The sequence below is a fragment of the Lissotriton vulgaris genome, chromosome 10 (assembly GCF_964263255.1).
Source record: "Lissotriton vulgaris chromosome 10, aLisVul1.2, whole genome shotgun sequence".
Taxonomy (NCBI): domain Eukaryota; kingdom Metazoa; phylum Chordata; class Amphibia; order Caudata; family Salamandridae; genus Lissotriton; species Lissotriton vulgaris.
In genome coordinates, this window is record NC_141698.1 from 573,599,437 (window position 1) to 573,613,753 (window position 14,317).

At 40.0% G+C, this 14,317-nt stretch overlaps 1 protein-coding gene across 2 annotated transcripts in view; it reads right to left on the minus strand.

Annotated features, from left to right (window-relative positions):
* The window catches only part of SHISA9 (shisa family member 9), a 1,229,487-nt gene that overhangs the window by 252,245 nt on the left and 962,925 nt on the right, over positions 1-14,317 (minus strand). The window contains exon 5 of one of the 2 annotated variants that reach the window (XM_086941422.1): positions 6,486-6,554. The exons of the other annotated variant lie outside the window; for it this stretch is intronic. Within the exon in view, the coding sequence (XP_086797548.1) occupies positions 6,486-6,554 (69 nt within the window). The remainder of the gene's footprint in view (positions 1-6,485; positions 6,555-14,317) is intronic. 2 annotated transcript variants of the gene reach the window in all.

Below are 14,317 nucleotides of genomic sequence, written 5' to 3' on the forward strand. Positions count from 1 at the left end.
CGTGCAGTTCTGTTCACTATTTAGTAGCATCTTAGAACGGTTGACTTAATTTTACAGAACGTCTCTGAACTACTCCATTAAGACGATCAGTCATTATGTCATGAGTACTCCTGTTGTGTCATTATCTCTTCATGTCCCCTTTTACAAGCCAGCAGATGCTGTCAAGAAACACTTTGGAAATCACACTTCTCTCACCTAAAAATTGCCCTAATTAGACCATTGGTATGAAAACAACCCCCTGACATTTATGAAAAATAAAATACATCCCAGCATTTCTTCTCAGCCTTTGTCTTGTTTCCCTTCTACAGGGTTTTAAGGAATTCAATCAGGAAAAACGTGTTTTATAATAATTCTATAACAACTACTACTGTTACATTAAGTTATGTTAGAGGAAATCTTTAATACACCATGCAGACATATGAACTTTGTGATGTTTCTGTTAGGACTGAGATGATCCACATACATTGGGTGCCTGCTACATATACATTTCAGAAGAAAAGGCTTCCTGCATTGAAAAATAAGAACCTACCAGAGGAGAGGGAGGAAACAAATAGGAAATATTTGAAGTATTGTGCAATGGTGATCCCCTGCCCCAGAAACAAACAGATGAAAGGTGGTAGCAGTTGTAAGGAAGATCACTTTAAAACCATGGTCATGAAATTACAGTGGACGATGTAGTTGTCTTCAGTACAAATTACGAATGATAAAAGCACATCCCTGAGATGGCCATTGGGCTTCTAAAGACCTTTGATACTGGCAGAAATGAATGCACTGTGGTTTAAACTGGCCTATGTCACTTTGAGAGTTGAGACTGGAGCTTAATGTGTAACTGGTGGTTCCTTGATGCATAGGATCGCATACCCATTTAAAGATTTAAGAATTAAATATATGGGATATTGGAGTGCTTAGACAAAACTTCTATGAGGATCATGGCATGGCCTGCAACAAGGTAGATCATTTAACAAGGTGGGCAGAGATTATCACCCCAACCCCACAAACAGATGCAGTTCAGCAGGTATGTTTTAGACATGTCTCTGAGAAAGACCAGATCTTTTCCTAGCTTAACCACTGTATAAACATATGCTGTTAATAAACACTGATTACAAAAGAATTTGCACAGAGTTCCCCACCACAATGCCATTAGACCCAGCTATATCCAAATCCGACTTTGTTCGGCTTCAATAAACCATGGTCAAGACTGATTTGGAAATGTCTGTGTCCAAACTGGGGTGACATAGTGTGCAAACTCACAGTAGAGAGTCCAATGTTTTATACTGCTTTATGTATGTCAATGTTAACCACAGGTAGATGGAAGTGAAGGTTAGCAGTATCAGTAGGTTGATCTGTATTGCAGCTGTAGTGTTTCTAACCTTTTGTGGTATGACTAGGTGATGGACTTCAACAGCTTCACAATTAGGTTGTTCTTGTGTATGCAGTATCTATCAAAGCTGGCAATGCCTCCTTTTGATCAGTTTATTCAGGATTGCTACCCTCTGCTCAGGGTCTTTGTCAAGACGCGGCGAATGGATAACTCCTTCTGCAGAGGGTATTAATTGTGTATAATTGCCCAGACTGAAATATGAGTTTAAGCCAATGGTGATATGCATATTGATGGGAAATTACATTTACAGCTGTCATCTACAGGGTTCACTCCCACCCTCAACGAGTCCAGACGCACCTGCAGATGGCTTGAAAAGAAATGGAAGAGCAACACAACGCAGGAAACTCACGCTACCTTCAAATCTGCCGTCAACGCACACCACCCCCTCCTCAAAACCACAATAAAAAAGCACTCCAAGACAGAACCAGTGCAAACGCACACAACTACAAACAACTCTTTGCCATTGTCAAGGAGTTTGCCAGGCCCAACAGCATGACCACTGACGTCCCGCCCTCCCAAAACCTCTGCAACTAACCTTGCCCCATCTTCCACCACAAGATCAGACAAATCTATGACCAATCTATGACAACTTCAACACCCTAGACCCTACCACTGCACCTGACACCACCGCACGCAACCAAGCCACAACCGAACACACTGTGCTCTTCTGGACCCCGCTCACAACAGAAAACACACTCAAGCCAAGAAGAGCATCCCCGCAGGAGCCCCGTTGGATCACTGCCTGTACCACATCTTCCACAGAGCAGCCATCGCCATTGACCCCCAGCTTCGATGCACCATCAACTGCTCCATTGAAAACACCACCTACCCCGACTACTGGAAACAGGGCAAGATTAACTATCCACTGAAGAAGCTGTCCTCAGACTCAACAGACCTCAAGAACTTCAGACCCATCTCCCACCTCCCATTCCCAGCCAAGGTCATTGAGAAGACCATCAACGCCCAGCTCTCTGCATTCAAAGAAGTGAACCATGTCCCGGACACCTCTCAGTCAGGCTTCTGAGGCAACCACAGCACCAAGACCACACTCCTCGCTGCCACCAACGACATCTGCTCCCTCCTCGACCAGGGAGAGACCGCTGCCCTCATCCAACTGGACCTCGTGGCTACCTTCAACACCATCTCCCACCGCACCCTAATCACGAGACTCCATGATGCCGGCATCATGCCAAGGCACTGGACTGGATCACCTCCTTCCTCACTGGCCAGATTCATGGAGTTAGAATACCTCTGTGCCTCTCATACCTACAGAGATCAGCCACGGAGTGCCCCAGGGTTCCTGCCTGATCCCCACCCTCTTTCATATACACATGGCCCCCCTCACAACCATTGTCAGAAGCCATGGACTCAACATCATCTCCTTTGGCAATGGCACACAGATGATCCTTGTGCTCACCAACGGTCCCACAACCACCAGAACCAACTTTCACAGTGGAATGAAGGCTGTTGATAACTGGATAAAAGACAGGTGCCTCACGCTCAACTCGCACAAGGCCGCAGTACTCATCTTGGGACCCGCCCCTTCAACCTGGGTACGCTCTTGATGGCTAGCTGATCTAGGACCCCCTCCCACCCGACCTATTACGCACCCAACCTCTGCATCATACTGGATTCCTCGCTCACAATGAAGTGCCAAATCAATGCAGTGTCCTCAGCTTGCTTCCACACGGTTCACCTGCTTCTAAAGACTTTCAGATGGAACCCACTAGAATCCAGAAAAATGGTCACTCACGCACTCATCACCAGCAGACTCGACTATGGCAATGCAGTTACGCCGGCATCACCCAGAAACAGTTCAAGCAACTACAGAACCTTCAAAACACCACAGCCTTGACATCTCCCGCTGAAGCCACATCACACAACACCTCAGACAACTCCACTGGCTCTCAGTCAACAAGAGAATAACCTTCAAGCTCCTCACACATGCCTACATAGCTCTCCACGACGAAGGACCAGTATACCAGAACAACCGTCCCGTATTCCACGTATCTGCCAGACAATAACATTCTGCCCAACTCTCCCTAGCCTCTGTCCCCAAGATCCACAAGACCAGAACCAGAAGAAGTTCATTCTCCTACCTCGCCGCCAAGACCTGGAACACGCTCCCTTCACTTCAGGCAATCCGCGTTTCTGACCCAATTCAAGAAGTACCTCCAGACCTGTTTCTTCGAATGATCCTCCACTCAAAGGGACCAGCTGCCACCCCTCCCCAGCACCTTGAGACCCTCACAGGTGAGTAGCCATACTTTATAGGCCCCTGATTGATTGATTGGTTGATTGATGTTTGCAATAGGACCAACACGGCAAATCAACAGGTCTATTGTCGCTGTCTCCTTCATATCTCTGCCACTCATAGAAGGCAGGCAAACAGTAGGTAGAACCAGTAATCTAAGCATTACAAGTGTCTGAGCCAATCCTACCAGTCTTAAATTTCAGTACCAGTTCTAATCACCTGGTATATCAGGTTAATTTTGCTGTCCAATCTAATCTCTGATAGCTGGTTTTATACCACCATCTTTCAGTTCTGGTTTTTGGGTATGGGGTCTACACTTTCAAAAATCTATTTATTTATATATATTATAAGTATTTCAATTTTGCAGGGAGTCAACAATATTGCATTGTTATTTATTCACATTTGATATTACTTTGTTATAGAATCCCAGAACAAGCTTGGCTGCACAGACGTTATTTTCAGCCGACTTAACAGAGGCTCTTGAGTTGGCAAAATGATAAATATAGGCTGATTGCTTCAGGATTTTTGGGGAGTTGGGTGGATTATTAAACTTTGCTTGTTTGTACAATACAACATTTTATCATATCAGATTATGTACTCATAATTAAAACATATTGAAGCGTGCCTCAGTAACTTTTCGTTTTCCTAGGGAAAACCAGCGCATACAAAGTAAAGCATCCTTTACGTGAACCCGATTTGAGGCATGCATTTTTATGCGGTGGCAGATTGTTTTGGTCACACTATAAAAATGTCATGCCTCGAGCAGCTGTGTTGTAAAATATCCAAGAAATTGGTCATGCACCTTGTGTTGAAAAGCGGCAAATTATGAAAGTGTCTTTAATTTTACATATTTAGTGAACTATTTCAGTGGTAACTACTAGTACAGATGAAGCTGGTTATATTTACAGGAGACAAATAAAACATTATTTATTACAATCATTAAGTTAGATGTTATTACAATTCAAGAATTCATTGCATTAATTATCATGATGCCTTATGATGAAAAGGAACACATAGGATTGTTCCTAACTTTATACGGCAAATCCTTTTTAGGAAGTTAAAAAAAAATATATATATATATGATCTAACTATAAATTTATCGCCGCCATGTACTGCTTATGTCCTCACATTTTACTTCACTCATGACATGTTCAGTGATATCATTTATAACATTATTGGTGAAATAACTAATGACATAATCCGCTCTACTGCCCTTCAAATGTCTCTATAAACTACTACAGCCTTTCCTATATGAGTGTAAGTGTAAGTCACACAAGCCCCAAAGGTCAACCAAGCTCCTTCCATGCACTGTCTGCATCCTGTAAAAGACAAAAATGATTCAGAAAAGGGGGGTGGTGATGATCATCACCACCCCCTTTTCTGAATCGTTTTTGGCCACTATAGGTGTGGCAGGGTATACTCAGACATGAGTCCCTTTCTCACTGCACCATCAGGATTCAAGCACGCCGGGCCGAAGACGGCTGAAATGCCAGAAACCGGTCCCCGGTAGCTTGTCTCCTTTCTAGTGAAGAATTGGCTTGGTAGTTTAGTCTGCCCTGTTCCCATGATGCACTGGGCCAGGGACAGACTGATTTGCATATAGCCAGGTTCTGAGCTGGGATGGTGCAGTGAGATAAATAACGGTGATGGATCAATCCCTGATCTTTGGACTGGGTAATAGTGGTCTGCTTAATTCAGACACTCTGTTCATCACCACCCCCTTTTCTGAACCAAAAGAGAATAAAACAACAAAAAAAAGGGTAAGAAAACTGCCCATCATTTCCTTTTCAGACCAGCCCACTGGCACTGCAATCGCCCAATAAGCCAGTCCAACCCTGAAGGCATTGACTAACCACATATTTTTGGCTTCAAGGAATTTTTAACATGCCACCAGAGCAAATATCATTATAGATTTTTACACCACTTATGTTTCATAAGTATCATTTACACCATTTAAATACTGATTATGTTTCATCATTCATACGGTTTATTGACTTATTATATATGGTAGCAAAGCTTATGTTTCATAATTATCATTAATACCATTCATACTTTCATTAAGGGCACGTCATTCACATCATTCATGTACTGATTATATTATATATGATAGCAAAATGTGTATTTCATATGCATCATTAATAATATTTATACATTAAATGTTTATTAAAAGTATCATTTATACCGTTCATGTATTGGTTATATTATATATAGTAACACCTCTTACATTTCATATGAATCCTTAATACTATTCATGCATTGATTAAGTATTATGTGTATCATTCATACTGTTCATGTATTGATATTATATATAGTAACACCTCTTATGTTTCATAGGCATCATTTATACAAATTTTACATTGAATGTTTATCATTCATACCATACCAGTATTATACCATACCAGTACATGAACGGTACGTTCATGTACTGGTTATAATATATATATGGTAACACGTCTTACGTTTCATATGTGTCATTAATACCATTCATACACTGATTAAGTGTCAGAAATATCATTCATACAGTTCATGCATTGATTATATTATATATGGTAACATCTCTTATGTTCCAAGTTTAATATTCATACCATTCATACATTGATGTGTTATTCATACCGTTAATATGTGAATTGTATCTTATATGTGAACACCTCTTATGGTTCCTATGTAACATTTACACCATTCATATATTGATTAGGTATCAAAAGCATCAGTCAATTATTTATTTTCAATTATTCACTTTACATTGTCTTTTATTGTGAGTGGATGCGTAGGAAAGAACAAATATATGTGATCTAAGCATGTAGATGGAGAAATAAACACAGGCAGCAATGAAAAATGGAGGCAGCTCACCATTCTTCTCCCCTTCCCTTCCTCCAACCCTCTGCAGATGATGTGGTGAATGGTGAACATGACTGCTGTCTGTAGAAACAAGAAGTAGATGAAGGTCATGGGGTTTGTTTGAACTTCCTGTACCAGTTGTCATTCAACGAGGTTGGTACTAATCCTCCACAACATGGAAGATGCTTAGATTAAGCAATCAGCATAGAAACCCAGAGCAAAAGTGCACCAAAGTTTGTGAATGTACATTGTTAAGTTATGCAGGAGGCATGGTAATTGCCTGTTTTTCTATTTTCTACAATTAAGCAATAATAAACAATGATAACATATAATGAACAATACCACCATTTTTCTTAACTTATTAAAACAATATTCTGAAAACCTGACTCAAACATGCAAGAAGACACCATTATTGCCAAATTTCTTCATCCTCCTAGCCTAGTCAGTTTCAAACATGACTCTATACTTTTCTTCGGTTTGACTAGATGAGTGGTGTGTTAACATTCAAAATGAATACTTTTTGCTGATTAAAGTGGTCAATATATGCAAACTAAATGTGCAAGCTCACTTTGCTATAGCTTCTTTCATGAGCAACAAACATTTCTACAAAAAGGAATTGTTAGCCTTAAAGATCAAGTATATTGTCTGGTTATTTTTAGCCATATCTTGGTACTTACTACCCTCATGTCTCATTGTGATTATGTTGACATCTAAAAGCACACAATCGTAATGTTCTGACTCATCATACTGGTTATCTCCCCTGGTTTTTTATGAAAACCTAAGAATGAGCCCATTGGATTCAGTTCAGAAAACTTTATTTGATCAGATGTGACCATATAAGCACATAAAAGAAAAACAGACATTTTAGACATAGCCCAGTCAGAATATCATTTAAAAGACAATTTAAAAGATATAAAAACTTTAAAAAGGCACATATTTTATTTATAGGTTCATTATTACTTAAACCTTTTTCACATTGCGTACTTCAGTCTCAGTTTTAGAGCAGAGGAAATAAAATTAATAACTGAGAAATATAGTAAGAGTGAATTTAACTTTTCTAGATTAAAAAAACCCATCTTGATGCGGTTTACAATTCATATCACATAGATTAGGACATAAAAAATGAGATTTTAAAGTGTGATACAATGTGCAAAAAAAGCATAAAGTGCTTTGTGTATTGAGTAGAGACCCCATTGCAGGGACAGCATGGAAGTGAGAGAAACCAAGTACCCATTTGTGAGAATGCCAGAAACAAATTAACCTTGCTTAATCTCAGCCGTGTGAGATAAAATGTATGTTCGGCATTCTCTATCCAGAATAGGTATGATTCCAAGTCTCCAGTTGTTGTGAGAAGCCTACATTGGAGGACTGAAGGCATATTGAGTACTTTAATAATTCTTACTTACTCTGTACGTGCAAGAAACCTTTGTTTTACCAATTTCTTATTGTGAGGACATATATTTCATAGGACATCGAAAAGATGGCTCAGGCCTACATCCCTGAAGGTATTCTTGACAAATGCCAACCAAGGAATACCTGACATGTTATTTCAATTAAGACAGTCCTCTGCTACCTACCAAGAAAAGCCACCTCAGGGGTAGCCCTTACTTTTAGCCATAATAAAATGGGTGCCATACTGACCTAATCCTCTAAATGAACTAGAACCAGTTCTTGCGGTACGACAACGCTAAACGTTAATTTAGGAATTAGCAGGAGTCTACACAAGAACTTATTTTAAACTATCTGGAGCATGCTTGGGCTTGTGTAGACCCAAACCCCTGCCCCGTAAGGGCAGATTGACAGGCACATACTTATATAAAATGTGGACATCACTTTCAGGGGCTTATGAGCTAGTTTTTTAGTAAATCGGAAAATCGCTTCACAACAGTCCACCATCTTCTGTTCTCTCTGGGTAATTAACCTATCCCAATTTATGTTAGTATCAAACAGTATGCCCAGATAGTTGAAATTCGAAACCTAAGAGATGGGTCCCCCCAATAAAAAAATAAAATGTTAACGAGTATTTTTAGGCAGCAGGTCAGGACAAAGGATTTTTTATGATTAATCTGAAGTTTTAGTTCCCCATACGAATATTAAAACCATCTTGAAGAACTTGACGGGGGCGTTGGTTGCGCGCCGCAATAGATGGCGGCATAGCTGCGAGGCTCCTTCACCGACCTCCGCTCCTACTCGTTTTTCGGCAGCATCATCGGGCGGCTCTCAGCGGCAAAGATATATTTCAGGATCTCAACATGAAGTGAGCCCAGCGCTCTCATATTTATCACGCTTTGAAGGCTCTTGCACCCGTAATTCAGCACGACTCGATCCATCCGATTCCGGACGCCATTTTGTTTTCTCCTTCGTGCTACTTCAGCCTCAGGCGCGATGCTGTGTGGAATACTTTCCTCTCCTCGAGTCTGCCTCTAATTATATTTCTCACTGGATAATTTCCCCAGTATTAGGCTCTTTAACCCTTTTTATGCCATTTCACGCATTTTATGCATTTTTTTCTCCTCAACATGTTCTCTTTGAAGCTGGACCTGCCGCCATTTTGAATCTTCTCTTCATGTTCTTCTTTAAAATGCACATCTAATCTCTATGGCACTATTTTTACAGCCTATGAACAGACAATAAGAGCCTCTGTCAAATTACCTATTTGTCTCTTTATGGGGAAATTGCGCAATCTTAAGCTTTCTGCAGCTACAAAGTCTACTGTTTGTTTAGATTCTGACTCTAATTTACAAGATATGGAAGACACCTCTATGCCAAAATCTGATTCTTCATCGGGATCAACTTCTAAAATGCAATCTTCCAGTAAACTTTCAACAACGACGGTGGCTACCAAACGCTTAAAGAAAGACCCTCCCTCACCAGGTTCTGCTTCGACCTCGTCCTCCATGGATCTAATTCTAGAGGAGATTCGCGCCCTCAAACCGTTCATGGAAGAGACCATGAAAACTTTACAATTTTTGCATGATAAATGGTCCACCCTGGACTCCCATGTTCTTATTATAGAACAATCAACAGAATCCCTTCAGGCCTCATGCTCTCATATCTTTTCCATGGAGGCGGATATACTTCAACTCAAGAGACAAGCAGAGGATTTGCAAAACTGAAATCGCAGGAATAATCTTCGCCTCTACGGACTTCCGGATCTTTCTGAAGGGTCAAATCCCACTGCCTTTTTCCAATCCTTCCTCCCAAAAATGCTGGATTTACCTGCGTCTTCTTCCTTCAACATTCAGAGAGCCCATAGACTTGGAACCAAGATATCAAATACACCCAGAGGTGTCATTATGCTGTTTCTGCAATACACTGATCTTCTACAGGTCCTATCAGCCGCCAAATCCAAGAAGCAGATCATGTGGGAAGGTCACCGCCTTTTCCTCTCACAGGATGTAGCAAAGCAACAGCTGACCGTCGGAAAGAGTTTCTGGATATGCGTCCACAGTTACGAGCTCTTAATGCCAGATTTGGTTTGCTTCATCCTTGCCACTTCAAAGTTACCTACAAAGACAATACTACCACTTTTGAAGATCCAGCGGCCTTACAAGAGTTCCTTCTTCATCATGGATCGGATGTTATGGAAATTTCAAGTTGTTTCCCATAGAGTTGGTCTTGTAACTGTTCTTTCTCGTCATTTTGGTCTTTCTTGCTTGTCAGTATATTTACCATTTGAATAGTTGTATCTTAATTGTTGTCTATCTATCTCTCTTTTTCCAAGTTTCCTCTCCATATTTAGTATTTTCTTCTCTATTTTTGCAGGTGTTGTACCCTTTCCACCTCTCCCGATGTGTCCCATTAGTTACGTGAATTCCTGATGTTTTTGCAGCGGTTACTCGGTGATGTCTGCTCTCGTGGTTGTTGTCGTCGTCTTCTGGCGCCATCACCCTCGCATTCGTTTTGTATCTGTGAGTATGTTTTTCTGTCGTCTTTGACTTGTACTGTCTTCTTGTTCCTTACCTTTCTTTCTTCTTTACGTATTTAAGTGCTTTTCTCCTCTTCTTGCTTTCTTTGCTCTTACCTTCTCTTCTCTTTTATTCTATCTTTTTTCTCCTCACATTTTTTCTTTAGAAGGACCCGACAACCAATGAGGACTGCGTCGTCCATGTACAATAGCACATGTACTAGATCGGAACCTATTTTTGGGATATCTGTTGCACCAGAGAGTAAAAAATAGTCTAGAGCAATAATAAAGATAAAAATTAAAAAGGGTGCCAATATGCAGCCCTGCAGGGTGAGTACAGTCGCCAGTTTGGGTATAACATACCTTCATTTATTTTTCCCAGTGCAGACGCTTTCTATTGGCTAATTAAGAAGCACATTGGCACATGTGCATTTTGGAAAGTAATGTATAGCTGACAAACATTGACTAAACCCCCATGGCTTCTATATCAGATATTTAGTTTTATCAATGACTATTTTGCCTTGTCAGTTTTCTTAAAACAGTTATTATTGAGGGAGCTACTTAGCCATTGCAAATGTAAAAAAGTAAAATTGGCTAAAAGCAAAAATAATGTGTTATTTAGCTAAGCACACATTGTCATAGAATTCCCTGGCACTGAAGGGAACTATTTTGTCCTCGGATGTGCTCTTGTGAAAGAGCAGAATGCCATCATTGACAGTGAAGTTAGCCAATGGTTGAAATGATCCGTTAGCCAGTGGTTGAAGCTATGCTGAATGCTAGTATGGGTGGAAGAAAAATGTGAATGACACAACAACAGAACAATAAATGACGAGGGATGGCTGAAATTCCCAACATAAAAGTATATTATATGCATAATTTTAGTAAAATCAAAGGTTTGGCTAGTGCCAGACTTCAAAAGGAATGAGCAAAGCTAGAGTCCAGTCACGGCATAGTAACAGAGACCTTTGTTTATGGGTCTAATCTCTTGAGCAGTGTTACATTCAATCCTTGTCTCCACACTGGTAAATTAGCATGATGGGCAAAACGCTCCCATAATTAGAAGGAATTACATTATAATTAATTAAATACTGTGTGTTGTCATGGTAGTCCAAGTAAGAATTATGGGGCATATGTACAATGGAAGTGGCGGAGTGAGGCATTAGCCTTCCTGCCTAACGCCTCACTCCCCCACTTCAGAAACGCAAGGCTGCACCAAATGTACAAGAACATGGTGCAGCCCTGCATTTCTCCATGTTCTGGTGCTACACTTGCCAATGCAGGCACCCTTGCCCCTGCGTTGAGGGGAAGATTTTTTATGTGCAGGAAGGGGACATTCCTGCACATAAACAATCTTTAAATGCTGCTTTGTAACTTCTATGTGTGCTGCTTAATGCAGCACACACAGAAGTTGAAAAACAGCATTTAAAAAAAAATATTGTTTATGTGCAGGAAGGGGGACCTTCCTGTACAGAAACTATCATTGGACTTTTGCTGTTTTCATGTGTGCTTCACAACACAGCACACATGTAAACAGCAAAAATTAGGAGAAATGAAACATTTCTCCTTATTGTGCCAGGGTAAGACCAGGTTGTCCCTGGTCTTAATTCTGACACTGCCTCCAATTTATGCCTCCCTTGTACATAGGGGGCAGCATCAGAATCAATGTATGTTGCGGTGGAACGCCCACAGCAACACCCACTGCCCTCGCCTTTCACACTAAGCATAGCGTGAAAGGGGGTCTAATTTACAAGGCAGCATTAAAGACATGTTAAGTGGATGAAAGCTGCCTTGTAAATAAGGCGAGGTCCCATCACAACATCACTGAAAGTGACGTTGCGATGGCGATAGGAGCTTGTAAATATGCCCCTATGTATATTGTAGAGAGTGAAACCTTCTGCCAGGTAAGTACAAGACAGAGCTCCACCTCTCGTACACTGAAGTATCACTAAACTGATTTTTGTTTACTGTCATTAGTCATAGCATGACACGTGGTTCTGACTTCCTGCCACCACACACTTCCTGTGAAATGGAGGGTCTGCAGCAAGCATATTAAACAGCAAACAGTTCATCTATGTATGCATCTGCTCTGTGTACTCTGGTACAATGTTACAGAAAATAGAAATTAGCAACACTCAACCATGTGCTATGACATAATTATCTGGAACTGTTCTTGAATTTGTCTCTTACTGAAAGAACAACATGAAAAAGCATTCACCTTCCTGAAACTGTTAATGCTCGCAGCCGCTTAACTATTGTTGTTACCATACCAACAATGTTTATTTCTCTATAAGGACTTCTTTCACAATTACACCATATTTAGCACTTCGTTACCTTTAATAGCACAATGTAGCTTTTACTGATTACACTGTGTTCTCAGACCTTTCAAAAATAGGTGTATGATAAGGAATTAGTCAGGCACACATTCAGCCAAACGGAAACCGACCAGAGAATTTATAAACAGCAGTATATCACACTAAAAAACATCCTTAACAAACATGAGGAACCACAGACTAATGCAATTAAAGTTCTAAAACGGATGATTGGAGTGTTAACTACTTGTTGTAATTGTAAGAGTTAAGACGATCATTCGAAAAGAGACAGTAGTCTGGATTAAGTTAAAAACAATGAGTTTGCAGTCGTGTCAGAATTGCAATGAAATCTCGTAATAACCCACTTTCTTACTGCACACATTTTATCAGTTAAAACCTGGAGCAATTTTCATGGTGAAATTGTTTTCATTCTGAAATTTGTAGCTCAGAATAGGGAAAAAGTGCAGTACTATTGAATTATCCATCAATCTGAGGCATGGAAATTGAAATTTGGGTAATACTGCACCAGATAAATATTTCACCGGCAGTGTGGATATTTTTCAGATACGGTATTCCATTACAAAATAAAGGGACGCTCAGAATGAAGTCTAAGGCGCTACAAAAAAAGAATGTGATCAGTTTCAAAACGTGATTTGTTCAGTAAATATTTTATGTGTCAATGCGATAACTTAGAGCTTCCTTCCACTTCCATTCTAGTGATGCTTTTGAAGGCTTTCAATTAATTTTGCAAATTAACCCTAATTATGATACCAAAGGAGGTCATTCATTTACATAATTGACATTTGAAAGATGGAAAGATGATGTCCATGGTTCCATCTGCACATAATGAAATAAACGTTTCAATCTAGGGTGCACTAAACCCATAAAGACAACAGCCCCTTCCAAGTCTGTTCATCTCAATTTAGCTTTCAGCATTTCACTCCAAAATGAGTTCCATCAGAGGACAAGGTAATGATGACGGAATCTCTGGTCGCTTTGCAGAACATTTTAGAAGTGTCTGACTGTCTATAATCAATTATTTGTTCTACTATGTTTGAGAAAAAAATACACATTCCGTATACATTTTTTCACACCCTAGAGAGGAGATTTCTATAGTCTTTGAAAGTGAACTTCTTTTTGTATGTTATTCTTAACATTGCTTGTACGTTTCCACTTTGCACCTGGACCCCCAGCCAAAATATCCAAATAAATTTAGCAAAAAACAAACCTTTATCTCAGTACATTATTCACATACTTCGCCAAAAAATTTGGTAAATCCTCGCACTATTCATAAGCAATTTGAAAAAAATCTACAGTTTTAAAACACAGTCTTATCTTTATGTACTCTTTTATTTTTATTATTCAATATCCAGTTCACATCAGTTTTCCGACATCTGTTCATGTCCACAAACAAAAATTCAAAATTTTCATTCCATAAAGCTCCCCAATCCTAGATGGCCAAACCAATACTATTGAACTACATTGGCAATTCACTTGTCAAATCAAAGATGGTGACATCATAGCAAGGCATTGTCACATCATGGGCAAATGCTGCGTAGACATCTAGGTAACCCACCATGGTATGAAGCTGGATCCTAATGGAAAGCCAATAGTGCAACTCTACATTA